This window comes from Malurus melanocephalus, unplaced genomic scaffold, assembly GCF_030028575.1.
Source record: "Malurus melanocephalus ecotype Western Australia unplaced genomic scaffold, MMel_1.1 scaffold_91, whole genome shotgun sequence".
Classification (NCBI taxonomy): Eukaryota; Metazoa; Chordata; class Aves; order Passeriformes; family Maluridae; genus Malurus; species Malurus melanocephalus.
The window spans coordinates 1,006,604-1,025,143 of record NW_026623323.1 but is presented as its reverse complement, the minus strand read 5'-3'; the positions used below and the strand labels follow the sequence as shown (position 1 = coordinate 1,025,143).

General features: G+C 41.7%; 1 protein-coding gene across 5 annotated transcripts in view; it reads left to right on the top strand.

The window, feature by feature from the left end:
- The first annotated feature begins 5,585 nt into the window (after positions 1-5,585).
- ANK3 (ankyrin 3) overlaps positions 5,586-18,540 on the top strand; it is a 333,606-nt gene continuing 320,651 nt past the window's right edge. For 2 of the 5 annotated variants that reach the window (XM_057368382.1, XM_057368384.1), the window contains exon 1: positions 5,590-5,720. In XM_057368382.1, coding sequence (XP_057224365.1) covers positions 5,655-5,720 — 66 coding nt within the window. In that variant the 5' untranslated portion in view covers positions 5,590-5,654. Of the gene's footprint in view, positions 5,721-18,540 lie in introns of all 5 variants that reach the window. The other 3 variants (XM_057368385.1, XM_057368383.1, XM_057368386.1) reach the window with 3 other exon arrangements.

The following is an 18,540-nucleotide window of genomic DNA, read 5'->3' as shown; positions in this document are numbered from 1 at the left end:
CACATCTTGTGCAATTCATAGGAGAAGAGCAGATGTGCTCTGCCCTGCACAGTCACGGGGGATTTCTCCSCGTGTGTGTCACAAGTCCAAAGCAGCCAGGACACCCCAGGCACAGCAATGCACATGGATCAGCTGCACAGCTCAGGCACGGTGTGGGACATTCCCTCAGGCCTGGCTGTGCACCAGCAGCACTATCAGTGTGTTCTGCAGCTTTGGGGGAATTGTTTCATATAGCCAGTACAGGGCTGGAGCTACTGCTGCTGGATTAGTCCTTGTCCAGGGACCTCAGGAAGGTGGCCAAAGTCCACCTTTTCCTTCAGAGAAAAAGAAAACACATCTTGGAAGTCCCAGACATATGCTAACCCTAGTYAATTTAGGGGGGTTGTTGGTGGTGTTGCAGTATCATAAATATTCAGTACTGTAAGTTAATAYAAGTTACATTAAAATATATAGAGATTATATATAAAATTTACTGTGCCTGAAAGTGCTGAATACACTGATCTGAATTTTCTTTAGAGCAAGGTCTTTTTTCCTAGCTTTAGTTTAAATATACACAAGTATTTCTTAGCTGCGCTCAGACTCCTTCCTGCTGGACACTGTTAGTTCTCAGAATGCTCACTGAATTTTCAAACTCTGAGAATAAATCKTTTTCCATACATCCCATTGTGTCGTGGGCTTTCAGAGGGGAAGATCGAGAGGCACCAGAAGCAAATGTGGTTGAAGAACAGCTCTGTCTTACAAAGGAGCCCCATAGCCTCACTTGTGTTTCATACAGGAGGAGGGCTTCTCTGTGAGCCAGCAGCACACTGTGCTGTGATCTGTGTGAGGTGGTCATCCCCTTGGTCAGCACCTAAGGTGACAAGTTTAGCCTTTTCTGATACCTTTTAGAAAAGGTCTGGGAGATGGATGGCTTTGAGATCTGTCTGATCACTGCTGCACTCCAAGCCCAGCATCACTGCTCCACTCTTGTGCCTCAGTCCTCAGCCTGGGCTGTGCTGGCTCAATCACAAGTAAACAGCTCGGGGACATTTTTTTTGCTGTGGTCTCCACGTTGGATGGACTGGAGGCTGTGCCAACCCCTGAGAGCAGGATAGAGTGCTGTAATGTGCAGTGCTTTCCTCCAGGAGCAGTGGAGGCTGCTGTGCCCTCCGTCTGTGGCCTTAGAGCTCCAGTACCTTGCTTAGGAGGCCGAGTGCCTGTAAGTATAGACTCAACATGGCATTAATTTGTCAAACATCAGTCTGACAGCTCTGCTTACCTTGCGTTTTCCTCCCTCTCGCCGTTGTCTGCATATCCTTAGGATATAAACCACGTCTCCTTTCTGTCTGGATACTGCTTATCTCTGCTGATCATTGCTTTGGACATGGCAGGAGCTAATGATGCCGCTCGAGACAAGTGATATGACTACATTTGCAGTGACTTTTGTGTTTGAAGGGATTTACTGTTCTGCTTGAAGGAATAGCAGCAGCAAGCCTGCTGACAACTGAGTCACAGATGGGTGATGTGGGAATCCCTGGGACTGCTGCTCCCCTTTACAGCAAAACGTGGATCATCCAAGTGCAAAACCGAGGGAAAACTCCAAGACAAACAGCAAAGGAATCYGGGTCTACCTTGACAACACAATGTTAATTACATTTTATTTGTATAAATGACTAAGATGTACATATATTAAAACCTCTTTGGCGTCCCAGACTTCCACTTGCTTGAACTGCAGCGCTGTTTGTGCAAGGCACGCAGGATCAGCCCGACAATGCCGAGCTCGGATTAGGGCATTACAGTTGTATTCATGGTTAAGAACCCAGTGTAATGCTCTGAACAGCTCCTTCTCTGCTGGGCAGAGGGCAGCTGCACCAGTCAATATCGTCTTGTCTGTTGTATATTAATCATATTCTCCTCGGCAATAACATCACTGTATGGAAGAGAGAAAGTGTATTCTTTTACATAATKATGTGACTAAAAAAGGTCAACTGGTTTGTGAATACTAATGARGATATCTAAAATAGGTTGTGTTYACTGTGCCYRAAAGCAGATAAATACGAACACTGAYTGACTTCTTCTAACATTTATTAAAACTCAAAGATTATTTTGTTAACGTGACAAATGCAAAAGTACAGTAGGCGAGAKGTACTTGCACTTAGGAATGCAAGATAATATTAGAGGGATAATATRTCTTTAATGCATATCTCAGGTGATACATTTAACCTGTTAAGTCTCTCGTTATGCAGGACAGTTCCCAGTATGGTAAAACGTGGAGAACTCCTCTGCTGCTTTCATTCTGCATTAGCATTTTGATAGGATGCCAGAAAACAAAAAGGTCCTGAGAATTATTTGAACATAAAACAAAAGGATGGAGGCTGCTCAGAAAAATGAATTAAATAGTCAATGTCTTCTTAAAGCATTAATATAAATATTTTAAATGCACTTGAAGTACTTGAATTTTAAGTACAATTTTTTTTTTTTATATTTTACAGGTACAAATTATTTTTAAGGCTTTTTTTTTTGTAGTATGCACTGCATCACTTTTCCTGAAAATCCAGAATATTGATATGATTGCAATAATGAAATTATCATAAACCATCCCTTCATTTCAAATAAGAATAYATTGCAGATAGGAGCTGTCACTGGTTATTCATGGGTTTGTATCTTCCTGAAGGGAAACTCGGCTGAGTTTGAATCAGGGCAAGTTTTACAATGAACATTGCWGCACACAAAGAGGAGTGAGGGGAGAGTGTGCTGTGTGGGGATCTTGAGGAAGGGAGCAGAGAGGTGCACAGAGTCCCTGCTGAATTTATTGGGGGTGTCTTCCAGGGACTGAAACGTGTGGCTGCTGGACTGAAATCTTCCCCCAGCTCTGACTTTGCCAAATCCTCTCCCTCATCATCATCATCATCACTGTGGATCTTCGTTCATCGTGGCACAGCTGGTTTCATATGTACCTCCAGAGAAACACCTACAAATGTCTACCCTGGCTTTTAATTTAATAATTGTAATTAAATGACAAAAGGTGAGCAGCATATATCAAACCTGGGGGCAGAGAAAAAAAAAAAGCGCCTTTGTTTCTTTGGAGCATCTGGGCAAAAARCCAGGCTCCRCCAAAGTCTTTGGCAAAACTCCCAYTAACTTCAGTTGGGCACAGCTTTCACTSTTGACCCCAGGTCAGGTTTTAGTTTTTGCATTTCACTTAGCTTACAAGTCAAGAAKGAAAATGGCAGAACCCAATAAACTCCTTTTTAGCTTCCATTTGGATGCATGTGTGCAGGGGAGGTGCAGTCAGAGTCACATTTGGAGCTCTCCCAGCCTGGATGCACACAAGCAGTGCTTGGTGGCTGGAGGGGGCTGGTTTTGAGGTGTGAAGGGCTGGGAAGSAGCACATCCCTGCAGGGAACAAGGCAACCACAAACCCCATTCCCCGAGGCTGTGCACAAATGCCAGGCCCTGTCTTCAGCAGCAATGTAAGTCAATCAGCAACGTTCCTCACTTGGAGACAGTTACAGTAAAAATCTCTTTCCTGGGATAGCTGTTTCATTTCAACACATAATACTCTTCCTTTTTTTTTTTTTTCCAGTTTACCTCAGATTTTATCTGTTTTTGCTTTTTAATCTTACAACAACCGCCCGCTACTGTGCTTGAGATCAAATGCACTGCAACAGCAAATTTAAATTCCAAACCTCTGTCAGGGAAGCTTGACCTGAAGCCTCTCCTGAAGTAAGGGAAGTTAACTTTTCCTTCCCTCCAGGTGTAATTCCAGCTGCCAAAAGAGAAGCTGTACTCTTCCAGGTGGGAGTGTAGATGAGACAAATGAGGTTTATAAGCCTGTGGAAACAGAATCTGGATTTACATGTACACATCACACTCCTCTTAAAAATTCTTCCCCCTAGCAATTTTAAGAGTAGACTTAAAAACCACTTTTCATTTCAAGTAAAACCATTTTTTTTCCCTTAAGGTGTTGTTTTCTCTCTCAATCTCATTTAATTTAATCTCCCATTTAAATCTTACTTTCCTTCCCAAAGAGCSATGGAAGATGCAGTGATGGTGTGGTACAGAGTTGTATAAAAATAGTGTGTGACCCAGGCACAGAGCTGCTAATTGYCACTGCTCATCAGTGAACGTGACCAGCCGTGCTTCACGCCTGCTTTTAGCCAACGTGGAGCTTGGGATCCTTTTTCTCCCAATCTCCTCTGGCTCCCAGTTCTCCAAGTGGGCTGAGGAAATGAGTCACAGCCAAAATAAGAGGAATAAAAACATTCTGGGGAATTACCTTCTCCGCGTGAGACATAGCCAAGGTCTTTGGTTAAATGTTTTTATTTGGCTCTATATACAAAGAAAGAAGTTTGCTCATTAGAGAGGGAGTGACAAGCAATTAGTTACACAGTATTCAAAGATGTATAAACACCTATAGTCAGTTTATACAGCTGAGTACGTGTTTTGTAAATTGCACCTACAGCACTAAGGCCCACGGTAGGAAAGCTAACTGGATGAAGCTGTTATCATCAATATTTCTAGCTACACTAGTGCTTAATAGTATTTGTTGTGATTCACCACTATTAAYGGATAAACCAAGTTCTAGTTAAAGCAGAAAAAGGTTTGATGCATCAGGACAGCCCTGTGAGAAGTGAGGAAAAGTAATGATGGAATAAAGTAATTTAAGCCAAAACGAATCTTAATTGCTTTTACAATACTTACACAATTTCAAGTGCTGTGATAAAACACATTTTAATGAGATTGATTGAAACATCTGTTAAACTAAGGAAAACCACGAGCAGAACTAAGTGCTGCTTTGACCACCGTGAAGTTTGCACGGCCCTCAAGTTGGGCTGAAGGGTGGGTAAAACCGGGACTGACCCAGCCAGTGTCAGCCGCGTTGTGAGGGAGTATCAGCACATCATTATCGACAGGGGTATCAGCTAATCATGGGGAAGACTGTTAGAAATGATTATCCACAGGTATATCAGCTAATCATTATCGACAGGTGTATCAGCTCATCATTATCGACAGGTGTATCAGCTCATCATTATCGACAGATGTATCAGCTAATCATTATCCACGGGTGTATCAGTTCATCATTATCCGCAGGTGCAGCTCCCGATGGCCGCGCTGCTCAGGTGAGAGCGGTTTTGCATTTGCATTACAGTGAACGCACTGCCTATGGCACTCCTGATGAAACCCAGCGAGAGCTGTGCTGCCGAGTTCATCAGCGCGCGCGTTGGGTTGGCTTTACAGTTTCGTTTAACAAAGTTTAGCTGAGCTTTCCCACCCCTCACGCTGCGCGGAGCATAGCCGAGCCCGCTGTATCCAGGTGAGGCGCGGTGCAGGTGCGGCGGCTGAGGGGGCTCTCCTGCCCCGCCGAGCCTCCCGGCAGCGGCCGCTCTCCCGCCGCTCCAGCGGGGCGGCCCTCGGGSCGCTGCCCCCGCCTTGTGGCACCTCCGGAGCGGCCGGCCCCAGGCACGGGGCGGGACGGGGCGGCGGCGGTCCCGGAGCCAGCGTGCCCGCCCCCCGTGCCCTGCCCGCCGCGGGTGGAGAGCGCGGCGGGCCCGGCCCCGGCCCCACCTGCGGGGGCGGTGGCGGCGGCGGCGGCGCGGGCAGGACGGCCCGGCGCTGGGGTGAGCCCGGGACGGCGGGGCGAGGTGAGGAGCGGAGCCTCGGAACGCTGCAACATGGCCTCCTCCTCCTCCTCCTGCTCGTTCCCCTCGCGTCCCACGGCACGGGGCGGCGGGGACCAGGTGAGCGCACAGCCCCCGGGCGGGGTGAGGGCGGGCGCGGGACTGCTGCCTCTTTCTGCCTTTCCTCCTCTTCACTCCTYMKYMYYCYRTTCCCTCTCCTCAGCACTCCGTTCCCTCTCGTCCTGTTTTCTCTCCTCAGCGCTCCGGGGCAGCGCGCTGTGCCCCCCGCCCGTCCAGGTGCGAGGCTGGAGCCGGGGGAGCCTTTCCCGGCCCCGCCGTGAGGGCCGCGCCGCTCCGCCTCTGCCGGGGCGAGCGGTGGAGAAAACGTCCCCTAAAACAGCCCCGAGCCCCGTGTTAATGCCCTGGCTCTGCTGGGAATGTGGCGCTTCGGGGCGCAGGTGTGTTGCGTGTGCTTCGCGTGTCTGCCTTGCCTGTGTTTCACAGCTCTGTCACGAAGCAGCGATGTGCCTGTGGGGTTGAAAACCAACCCAGGTAAGGGTCGGGGGCTCCCCCATCCCTCCCTGGCCCCACAGGCGACTGCCACCCCCGGTGTGTGGGTCGCTGGAGGGGACAGCAAGGGCTGTCCCGCAGCCTGGCACCTGTGCGCTGTGAAGGAACATCCCCATCTAAACACCTTCAGCGTTGCTGCAGGGCAGGTAAGGAAAAGATGCTGTGGAAGGCTTCATTTCACTCTGGCTCAAGTGGCCACAGGAATTTTCTCCCTGGCCTTTCCTCCTCCGCAGTGGTTAGACCCAGGCTGCAGGTCAGGTGAAGGAGCTTTGCTGCTGTGGTCTGTCTCCCCTAGGTATTCGATGTGATCACTCTCTGTTTACTGCTCTCATAAATGCTGCCTTGTGTTGTGAGTAAGTGGACTGGTCCCACATTCTTCCTGCTGGACACAAATGGCATAATCCATTTTAACTGTGAAGACTTGTGTTCTCAGGGCAAAGAAAGAGCACATTTTAGCTTATTACACAATGGCTGACTGGCAAAATGACACTTCTCCCAGTAGAAGTAAGTTTAGTGGAAAGGGATTGGGAAAGTATGATAACTAAATTATCTCTTCTCTCCTTTTTTTTCTTGGGCTATACGCCCAGAACTCCTGAAACTAAAACTGAAAACTTTCAAGATTAAAGCTATAATTAATCAAGGTTGAATAAGCTTTATCCTTTGGTTTTTTGTTGGTTTTTTTCTTTTCTCCCTGAATTTGGTATCTTTTGAGTCATTAAACTTTCCTGCTTTTAATGCTGTTTTTGCTGCTACTTGAAACACTTAACTGGACAGAGAAGATGGAATCATATCTTTTACTGTAGATTGTTATGGTTTCTCATGTTTCTGCCTCAAATCTGTGTGGTGTTCCTGCTTTGAAATGGAATGTAAATTAATGCCCCAGGAGGACTGATCWGCTAGAAATAAGCCACTGCTCTGGGAGTCAGGTCCTCTGAGTTCTGGCTCAGCAAGATGCTGTTCCCCTTGGAACAGTGCTGGCCCAGCACTACTTTTTTTTTTTTTTTTGTGTGAGCCCTGTATTTTGAAGGAGAGCTCCCAGAACAGGAAAACAGCGCTTCTTACTGTGATGTCACAACTCTGGGCATTTTTGCCTCTCTTTCAACAGCTGGCTCAAGGATAGAGCAAGAAAATGTGACCTTGTGTRTTCACCAAGTGGGCAGCTTAGAAACTTGTTCTTGGAAAGGTTTGTAACATTGGCTGTGTTGGAAGTTTTGMRTTCRTWAAGAAGGTGACTGTTCTCGGTCTCYAAATTGTGTGTTGCATCTTAGGCTTGGAGTAACTGCAGGGCTAGTGAGGARACTCAGCTTGGTTCTCTGACCTATCAAGGACAGTAGATTTCCCATTGGTTTGGGAAGACTGTTAGATCAGAAAGTTTAGAATGTCTTTTTCTGTGGTAGGTGTGTAAGATACTCAGATCTGGAGACACTATTAATGCTCAGTGTTGGMAGTGGGGACATGCTTTGACACAGTCAGTGTTTGTTAGTGAGTTCCTTACAAAAATGTTTGTGCCACCATAAATGTCTCTCTGATTTCTGTGGAAATTGATTAATGCTTATTGCCTGGTTTCTGTTCTGCATGATACTGTACTATCATTTGCAGCTGCTCTSTTGGTACCTGCCAGAGGATGGGGTTGGGGAATTCTATTACTGAAAACCCTGTCACTTCTTCCATTCTTTCTAGATCCTAATTTATTGGTTATGTGCTTCCTTTTGGAGATCATGAGACCTACCACATATAATACAGTGATTTGCAAAATCATGTGAATAATTGCATGCTAAATATTTTCCTTTTTTTTTTTTTTTTAAATCTAGTTACACTTCTTCCTGAGACAATTTCCAGTCTTTGCAGAGACGAAATTGTTAATGGCATAAAAAAAGAAAATAATTTGCTATTCAAGGTTGTTTATAGTCCTGTGGTACTTTGCTGTTGATTGTTTGGATGGCCCTTTGGTCTTTATTTCACTTCAGTGTTTGCTAAAATGTTTTGTTCAGGAGCTTGTGTTTTTAAAACGTGACAGGAAGACTAGAATGTACTTTCTTGTTTCAGTTCTTTTGTTATGACAGCTCTTGGCCTCRACACCATGAGCACTATGAAAGTCAATGCCTAGGAGTTAATTATGCTTGTAGGTCACCTACAGTACTGTGTTTTGTTCCAAAGTGTTTCTATTCAATGTATTGAAGGTGCTGAAAATTTAGGGATTGTCTATGGCTTGTAAGAGATGTTTGAATTTTTGAAATGAGAAACTTTTATACTTTTTGCCACTTAGTTTAAAATYGGGGTGTTTGTGGGAAGAGAGGATACAGCAGTCATGTTGTTGTGCAGGGAGGAAAAAACAAAAATGCTGTTCAAATAGGAAAGCTATGTTATTATCACATATCAAAAGTAATAATTTACTGCTAAAGTGGAAGGTTTATTTCACAGAATAAGCTTTTAAGTGTGATCTGTAAGATTGCAAGTCCAATCATAGCTGCTCTGAAAAACAATAATACAATCATTGAAAGCTTTGGGGAAAACAGCAATTCTGCAGTTCGAAAACATCCCCAAACACCACGTCCCCAAGCCCCTGACTGTAGCATACAGATCAGACCACCTGAGTCTCAATTCTAGAYATTGTTCAATATAGACAAATTCCTGCCCCTGCTGTTTATTCTGGTTTTATCTTGCATTTTTATCAGCTTTACTTTGGATTTTTTTCCCCCTCCACTCCAAGCTTTTGGAGTTCTGCTCTCACACACTCTGTTTTTCAAAGTTCAATGCTCTTGACATCATGTAAAAACTATTGACATACTAATCCAGTAGGTGATTGCCTATTAAAAGTTATTTTTTGCCACTCTGTGTTGTCTGGARTGTGAATATTTCCCATATACATTARGTTTTGTGATAAGCTGTTGACAATGGTACTTGTGCTCCTGCTGGCATGGCTCTTAGAATGACAAAATAAGATCAGGCATGTTGCATTAATTCTGAGAAAAGCATGGTTTTGCAATCTTTAATCAGGCACAGTTTCATTAGCACTTTGAGGGAGTTTGACAACAGCTTGGCCTAAGGAAGACTTTCTTTTCCTTTTTTTTTTTTTTTTTTTTAACAGCTGGTAGCACTTGTTAACTTTTCCCAGAGGCATGGTGGAGTGATGTAGAATCAAGGGCATGCAGACACTATTTTATATTTCTGTGGGTTTTATGCTTGAGTTCTGATATGTGTAGCGTTAAATAGCTATTTGTGATGCTGGCATGCCTAGGAAGGAGGGTTTTAAAACTTGAATCCTCTAAAACAAATCCTTCAAAATAATTTTAAACATATTTTTTCTTTAATTGAATAAAGCTAGTTTAGATGCCATTCTTTTTTTCTCTGAAAAAATGTAGAAATTGGGCAAAAATGGGAAAGGAAATGTTCCTTTTTTATTTTAATCTAGAGAGGAGGGAGACGAGTAGTAGGAACAGTGAGAACTGTTACTCACATCCARTAGTTACTAAATGCGAGAACTTTGCTACTTTTTTGATCAGTTGCATGTGCTGCCTGCTGGTTGGTTCTGGTCACTTTTGCTCTCTCAGCTGTTGAATTACATCAGTGTGCACATWAAATACATAGAAAATTACAGCTGCTTGCACTGTGTTTCTGCTGCCCTTGCCATGGGGATGCAGTCACAGGCTCTGTAACTCTGAGGAGGATGAAGAGGACAGCACAGAAAATTGCTTCAATAATGTATTTATTAGTGTGACTGTGAAATTCTGAGAAACCTCGCTGTGCTTGTGTCAGTCATTGCCTCACTGTTGGTGTGATGGTTGTGCACTSTGGGTCTTGCCTGGTTTCAGTAGCGTCCTGAGCAAAACCCACCCTGTTTAGTCTTAGAATAGTGGCTGCTCTTCTCTACTCCCCTGGAATATCCTATKAAAATTAATCTGCTATTAGCTACTTYGTTAYATGGTAWTTTCTTCACTTKAATYCATTTAAAGCTTCCTTTCCCACTGYCTTTTTGGRGAGGAAAGGGTACCATACTTCAATCACTTTTTAAAATTCAGGAAGYTGTTCTCCAAGGGCATGCTGAGGTTGGTGCCCTTCAGAGGAGAAATTCTTCGGACTTTCCATACAATATATGAAGTACGCATTGTGACTTTATCAGAAGGTGTTATTGATCCTATCTGATCATGGCTTGGGGAATGCTGTGAGCTAATGAAAGAGTCCTGCATGGCTGAAGCTGTGAGTATTTCCTTGTGCCCTGTATGCTACTGCTAAAGCAAGGCCTGGCTCAGCTTCTGCACAGGCCTGCTGTTATTACCTTAAACAGCTTGTGATGACAGTTCCTTTTAGTAGGAGAAACTGAAGCAACATTCTGCAATGACGGAGGAGTTGATGGCATATGAATATTGTAGGAGAGCTGGTTTCTTCCCAGAGTCTTCATGGAGACTGGATTGTTAGGTTTTAAAACCTCTGTGATAGTTTCCATCTGTTTTGGAAAATACTTTTAAAGGAATTTTAATAAAGGTAATTGTGAGATGACATGCACRGAACAGGTGTAAGCTAGTTTTAATATCCTTGCATGCTGTTGTTACTAGTGCTGTATTTTAAGGATTTATGCCTTTTAAAGAAAGGAATATGGAATTCCTAACTTTCATGACAATTAGTTTGCTCTGTTAAAAGGTGGAAATCAGCAAGATTATGAATGACCATACCCTGGCCTAATAACCAGTAGAATTTTTCTGCTTTTATTTCTTTGGGATTACAATTTCTGCCTGTTCCTACACTGAGGTTGCTGATGATGTYGTTTGTGAGGAATTCCTTAGCAGTAGGAAGTTGTTCAAGCAGCTGTCTCTGTTTTTCTTCTGAATTTAAAATTTGGAGTCTGAAGCCTTCTGTGGTRAGAAACCTCCATTTTCATAGAAATGTTATGCAAACGGCTCTAACTTGGTTTTGACCCATTTTACTAATCTGTAGATTTTTGTTGCRTGTGTCTCACTCTTAGAAGATTATCTGGTTTTCTGTTTCTTGCCCTCGTTTTTTCTTTGGTGGCGGGGGCAGGGTATGTGTGTGAGTGGGGGTGATGTTTACAATCTCCTTTCCATCCTGTAATTTCAGACTTGTTTCTATCCATTTAATAGTTTAGTGCTGCCTTGGCCAACAGAGCAGTTTCTGTGCAGATTCAGTTTCCTCAGAACACCTGCTCAGCTTCAGGTTGAAGAAAATTCATCCTGAGAATGCTGGATTTAACTGTGGAAAGAACTCCCGGTCACACCACAGAACTGATCTGACAATGCTGAAAAATGAAAATTACTCTCTAGCCTTTTCTCACTGAGGTAATCTCATCTGTATGTGAACTCAAAGGAGGTTTTTAAAGCACGAAAGTCCGGCTCTCAGGTGGTGCAGGTGTTGCCTATGGAGGACAATTAATTTGAGCCATTAGAATCTTCCTTGTTTCTTTACAGCTTTCCCCTTWTTAGGGAACTTCTGTTTGTGTTGTAGAGGAATCCCAAGAAGCTGATTCCTTTTYCACTGCAGGGCTGACCCTTTTATGGAGGTGTTTCAGGGGCTTATGTGTGCTGTTGGGTGAGGAGGTAAAGAATGATTCGYGTGTGTGGTGAGGAGGGAGTCTGCAAGGTCAAGTGACGCCAGTGTGCTCTCTAAATTGTATCTTTGTGGTATAATGGAACACTGGAAACCTAACAGAAAGGGTGAGTCAKCTGGTCTTCTCTTCTGACAATCAATACTGCATTCAGGGAAAGCAAAAAGATTCTGAAGATGAGTCATCCAATTGCAGGTGTAAGTATTCTATAATATGGAAAAGTAGCAGTAGTAACATATAGTAGTAATCATGTGCTGGATATTAAGGAAGAGGCTAATTAACCTGGCTAAACCAGAAGGAGTAGTACTGACTTTAGGATAATCTTTCAAGGGAAAATTGGAGGAATGAATAAATTGGGTAGGTTTCTCAAAATGCAAAAATTATTATTTACCTTCCAGTGACCTGAGTGCTCTTCTAATAAAGGCAAACAGTTTATAGAAAATAAAAAGAGAGGGACTCTGTATGAGTATTTTTGTATTTTATTTAAACAGATAAATTACATTGTGTTTTGGTGGGTTTATTTATTTTTTATTTTTTTTTAGATATCTTAGGCCATTTCTGTAAGTCAAGATCAGCAAAGATTAGAGTTCAGGCACAGTAATTGTGTTATTAGCCCATGTGACTGCCCTGTGCAACATCCCAGGTCTATAAACTGGTACATGTATCGCCCAGAACTGTGGAGCAAGTTATCTTTAAAGTGTGGTAAGATAAAGGAAGACAAAGATGGAAGATGTTCTTAACAGCCTCTTACAGCTCTTAACTGAGAGCATTACATACACCCAGGCTTGCTCTCTTGAAGCTCTTGGGGATTTTAGGCATAAAAACTACAAAGAGATTGTGTTCAAATTTCATTGGGCTTCAAATTAATGAAAGTAGTGACTTCTTGTGCCACAGACAAGGCCCCATTGTGCAGGTGAATTATCTATAAGTGTGATTCAATGTTTTAAATCTCCAATGGCAGAACCAATTTCCTTTCATAGTCCTCTCTATATCTGGATTCTGCTTGCTCCTGTTCAAAGAATACTGCAGAGGGAGCACATATGCATTTGTCTGAGAAGGCAAATAATTTCACAGGTCATGATTTTGCAAATCATGAGGCAGCCTTATTTTGGGATAGGAGCTTCTGGTGGGAGTTACCCTGAATAAGGAAAAGAYCAGAGCCTCCTAAATGGCATGCACCTCTTAAATGTTTGCCATGCAGAACAGCARCAACCAGTGCAGGGCTCAGCTTTTACAACTGGGATCATAGTAACTCATAAAGCTCATCTCGAGGCTTGCTTGGTGTTTGCATCCTTAGCTGGGAACTCAGCCTGTGCCTTCAACATCTCATTCAGGCTCCAAATATTCTTACACAGCAGAGAASTTTCTCTTCCATGTTGTTTGTTTGGTTTGTTTGTAGTTGGTTGGTTTCATTGTTTTCTTCTCCTCCTTCCCTTACTGCATCAAATCTGTGCTCTGTTGATGCTTGCAATTCTTTGCTAAAATAAACTGATTTTTTTCTTCCATCCCTCTGTTACTGCTCTGTGAAGATTTTAATTCAGTAAGGTACTCTTGTTCTCAGGGTTTTTGCTTTCTGTTGATATAGATGAAACTTTGCAGCCTTAAATCACTTTGGTGGTGTGGCTTAGCACAATCCTTAGAAGTGTTTTGTTGCTGTAGGAGAGGTGCACTGTGGGGCTGCTGTGGCAGGGGAGCAGGGCAGGTGCTTTGCTACCTGGTTTTTGTGCTGCAGAAGGTGTTACGTAAATAGATGAGCCTTGCCTCTGATTTCTGTGATGTAATGTTTCATAAATAAGCACTGTGGTGTTGGAAACCCAGGTGTCAGAGGCAGCAAGCCAAACACATTCAGAAATGATGTGACAAGCCTGAAGTGTAATATGCTAYTCTAACAATCCTCATGTAGGAGCTAATCCTGCATTCTAGGGAAATTCACTGGAAACATCATCTTTCTGAGAGGGTACGAAAAGCTGTGACCCGTTCACCTGCACCTGCTTTTGTGGTTGGAAAAGCCTGGAACTAGCTATAAGAAGGATAGTTAGTTCTAAATGAAGCTGTTTTTATCAAATCTCATGAATAACAGCAGTGATTTCAATATAAAGATAAGATATACAGTTTACTGTTCTAATTGAATCATAAATCAAACAGGTCCAACAAAAAAAAGGGAAGAATGCCGATGCATCACTCTGTGTCAGCTCAGCATACCTTCCTGTGGGTGGCCTGTGTTTCTTTTCATGGGCTCCATCCCTGCAAAGCCGCTTTGTGATCTCAGTCTGATGTGGGTCAAAAGGGGAAGATTGTTAACATTCCTCCTGCCCCTCTCCATCACCATCAGCGGCTCTCAGTGGCTATCAGTCCTTTRGGCTCGTGTGGGAGAGGACAGTGGAATTCTGTGCTGCTTGTAACTGCTCTTCCAAATGTTTCTGTCTCTTATCTGGGCAATAACCCAGCTCCCAATTTTGGATGACTATTGTGAATTGTGATTGATTTAGTAATTATGTTGCTGGCATACTAGTATTTTCATATTTTATTGTCATTCATGTGCCCATCAGGGTGTCTGTGATACAGCTAAACAAGCAACCTTTGTCCAAGAAATCATGATTCTAGGTAGTGCTCTCTGTTACTGCCCTCTAAAAGCTGTCTTGTCCCTGGTAGGCACCTTGAATGCTATTGTTCATGTGGCCCTTTCTCCCCACTTTAATGAGGGTGCTGTATTTGCTTTGATAGCAGTATAGTGAGGTTTGGTTTTACAGGACAGGAACAACCATATTTTTTGGCTGAATTTAAACTGCTTTCCAAGTGAAGTGTACTTTGTTTTGGAAATGAATAGTACTGGATTGTTATAAGCAGTTTAGAATGGCTTGTTGCAGTGATACAAGTAGGCAACAATATTGCTGTGAAGTGATTAAGGGCTTTTCATTTTGTGTTGCATTTGTTCCAACCATCATAACTCTTACAAAATGCATGTCTCTTTCTTGCASTCTCCTTCTCTTGTCTTTAATGTGTCCATCTTCCTAGAGAGCTTGCCAGAGAACGTAGTGTTGTTGAGCAATGTTCTCTTGATCAAACTCTGGAGCAAAGGAAGATTACAATACTCAGTAGGGATCTACAGCTTGAAAGTGAATACACAAAGATCGTTAACCTCATACTGAGCTCAAATATATTCCCTTTTGGGAGGGAATATTTCAAATACAGTTATTACAAAGGTTTAATATTAGGGAGAAAAAAGTTTAGAAAGAGAAATGTCTCCACCATAGATAATCTTTACTGAAGGAAGAGGAATATGCATAAAAAGATACTCTTAAGTAACAGCAAGTTCTGTAAATCTTGTGCATTTTATGTTTAATGTTTCTTTTATGCCCTATTTTCCCTACGGTTAAACACAGTGTGTTGTAATGGAAGAAGCTGAAGTATGATAATTTTATTTAGTTAGCCACATGGTATGTKTAACTGGACTGTGACATTTAGGCAACAAAAAGAGGTATCATTCRCATTACTCCATGGAAGGAGAAGTAATGGTCTTGGACACCTGTAATTYCCTTTGCTTATTTTGGTGCCAATTCCAAATACTGCAGATGATTATCATGCTGAACTGCCAAAATTATTTTAAGCCTCCTGAATGAAGGGCACTAATACCTGAAAAACACTTCAATAGTATTGTAAATAAACCACTCAAACGTTGTGTTTTATTATGTAAAACCCCTTTGTTCTTGTTTGTATCAGTTGTTGCTGATGTAAGTTTAGCACATCCGGCTGGGGTAGTTGCTCAGAGTCCTTGCTGGGGTTTTGGTCAGTTAAAATTATATACCATCCTCTTCAGCACAATGCTTTAAGCACCTTGGAAAGCACTGATAGTAGTTGTGCATTTTTAAATATTATGTACAAACAAGTTTGGAAATAAATCCATGCATTATATTGATTCTTACATAGCAAATAATATTAAAATAACAATAGTGGACCAGTTAAATAATAGTAATAGATGTTACTATGACCGTCATAAAGGATAAACAGAAAATRTGCTACTGCTGCTATGCCATCACATTCAGCAGCTCTGAGTGCACCCTCTGCTAGCACTTGTGTTAGGGYCAGCTGCTGGTTTTGTCAAGGTTTATCCCCTACAAATTGTCTTCCWTGGCTGTATGCAAGCTTTATAGGTAATTTTTGCTGTGTGGGGTGCGGATGTTGCTGTCTCCCCATATGTATAAATGTGTTTGGCTGTGATGGCAGTGAATCTGGAACAGGAAACTGGTCATTGCAAAATAGCCTCTTATTTAATGAGCCATTCCAAACAAAGCTGGGGCTCAAAATCCTGCTGACATGGATAGAAATCTTGAACCTGATTAGGGGTATGAGAGTTGGTCTCTTTGTAASTGGCATTACAGTAACCTTCTCTACTTCAACATGAATTTATTGTTCTTTTTCATAGTGATTAGGTAGATAATAATAAAACTTGCAGTGCTTGTTGTTTTCCTCTCTTTGAGTAAAAGCACATTTGAGAACTGATTTTGTGGTGTTCAAATATCTATTCATAGAGGTTGATAATTAATGTTACAGAAGGATTATCCAAGAACTTATTTTACTCAGAATCCCCCAATTTCTAGKGATATGTAATACTTGTGTCCTACTGGAATAAGCTGTGTTCTTACCTTCCCAAGCCCACTGAATTGCCTTCCAGGGGAAAAAAAAACCCCCAAAAAAACAAACAAAAAAACAGTGGAAAACATTGTTTAATTTTTCTTCCAAGATCTTGACTGCTTTCCCWATTAGTGTTATAGGGAACTCCTGAATCCTACTGTGAGTGAGCTCTCTGCTTGCTGGGACTGTTGTATGCTCTGAAGTTTTGCTCTAACTGCTAAACCAGAGAAAATAGTCTTCAGCATTGATATTGTATCTTGCCCTAAATTTTTTCCTAAAAATCTGTAGTGAAAAAATATTTTCTGCTCTTTGAGTTTGGCACTAGTGCTGCCAATCACTCATCTGAAAATTATTTCTTCTTGTCTGTTTTTAACTGTGATTATTTCTTGACACTTGTCAACACAAATGTCTGTCACTGCATTTTTTGGTATTTAGCATTTGTGCCCTGTGTAACCAACCAGACAGCCTAGGCTGACATGACAATCTAGAATTTAAGATGAAATGCACAGCACATCTCTGGGTGCAGTAAGTGTTTGGGGCCAGGTGAGCAAAACTCACTGGAATATCTAATCATGAGCAAATGCTTTTGTTCGAGATGGAAAGGCTACTTTTGCAACTGCTAGTTGTAAAAAATGAGTTTAATTTAGAAATGGGTTCAGACATTTGTTTARTTTTACTACCAGTTGAATCAATTAAGAGCAAAGAAATTAGGTAGCAATACATTGCTTAATCATTTTWATGTAAATCTTAATGTGGTATAAAGATTTTTTAATCTGTATTTGAACTCGTAGGTTGCTATTCATGATGAAATATTGTAGTTTATTTTTAAATAACATTTGTCATAAACAACAATTAATCTAAATAAAAATGGTTAAATAAATAAGGTGCTGCAATAATTTTTCTCATTTCCCCAAGCCCTGCCACAGTTTGGGAGGGTGGAAAGCCCCAGTGTTAAAACTGATGTTGTTTTGGTGCTAGTCAGCAGTAAAACTCCATTTATCTGCTTTCATTTCTTTGACATAGCTAACTTCTGCTAAATGAGCTCCCTGCTCTTCAATTGAGACTCAGTGATGTGTATATTTTTGTTTCATAATCATGTCTAAGTGATTAGCCAAGTAGAAAATTGCATGCTCAGTAGAAAAAAATAAATTAAAGMGGGTAACACTGTAGTGTTAATCTTCCCTAAATTGTAGTAAAATGCTGTGAAATGGAAGAAACATGGATTTCATGACATATTTTAGGACCAGCAGAAAGTTCTTTAATTTGCATTTGTATACAAATAGTTTTTCTCCTGTGCTTATTGTGAACAAGTGAAAGCAAGTCTTTACATTCAGAGCATGTGTAATGTTTGGGGACTTTTACCCAGTTTCTGGTTTGGAAATCTTTTAAATGTATAAACTTGAAATATCCTAGGTATTCTTTCCTTTCTCATTGCTTATCTCCTTCCACCCCAACATTTAACTGGTGATCATCAGATGTAAATAAATGTTTTTGACATGTTATATGTTATCCTAGTCTCTTCAGGATTTTTAAAGCTTTGGTGGGAATTATGAACTGTCCAGGACTGCATTAATTTTGACAGATATTCTACTGCTCTTAGTACATGATGACCATCAGTTATGACAATCTGTGGCTCCCTGCATTCAGCTGATTTCTATAACTGAGGGCCTGTCATTTAAACAAGTAGCCAACATGTACATGGGATTTAATTTAATGGTCTCCTACTTATAGATGTGTTTATTGTGATGTGTTCTTGTTGAAATTAGATGTTTTGATTTCTTTTTAATTTTAATCCCATGCAAAACTTGGGAATACCAAGCTTTTCCCCCAAGCAAGCATCTTGCAATGTAAGTCCATTTCAGATGCCAATGTCTATGAAAACATGATGCAGAGTATTTTTATTTTTCTTGTTCATTTTTTTCCTTATTTTTTTAGCATGTCTTTTCTTGTCCTACAAATCTTAAAGTGCAGCTTGATATATATACTGGAGTATATTTGGATGTGTTGTCAGCCAGGGTAGAGTACTTCAGAATTAGCAGATGGACTTTGTTTTTGATTGGGAAAGGCTGGGGCTTTAGGGGAGGGAAATGAGTATTTTTTTTTTGTCCTCAAAACTTGTATTTTTAAAATTGGTGTGATCCTGAAGAGCTGTAGGTTCAGCACATGTACATAAGCCAGAAA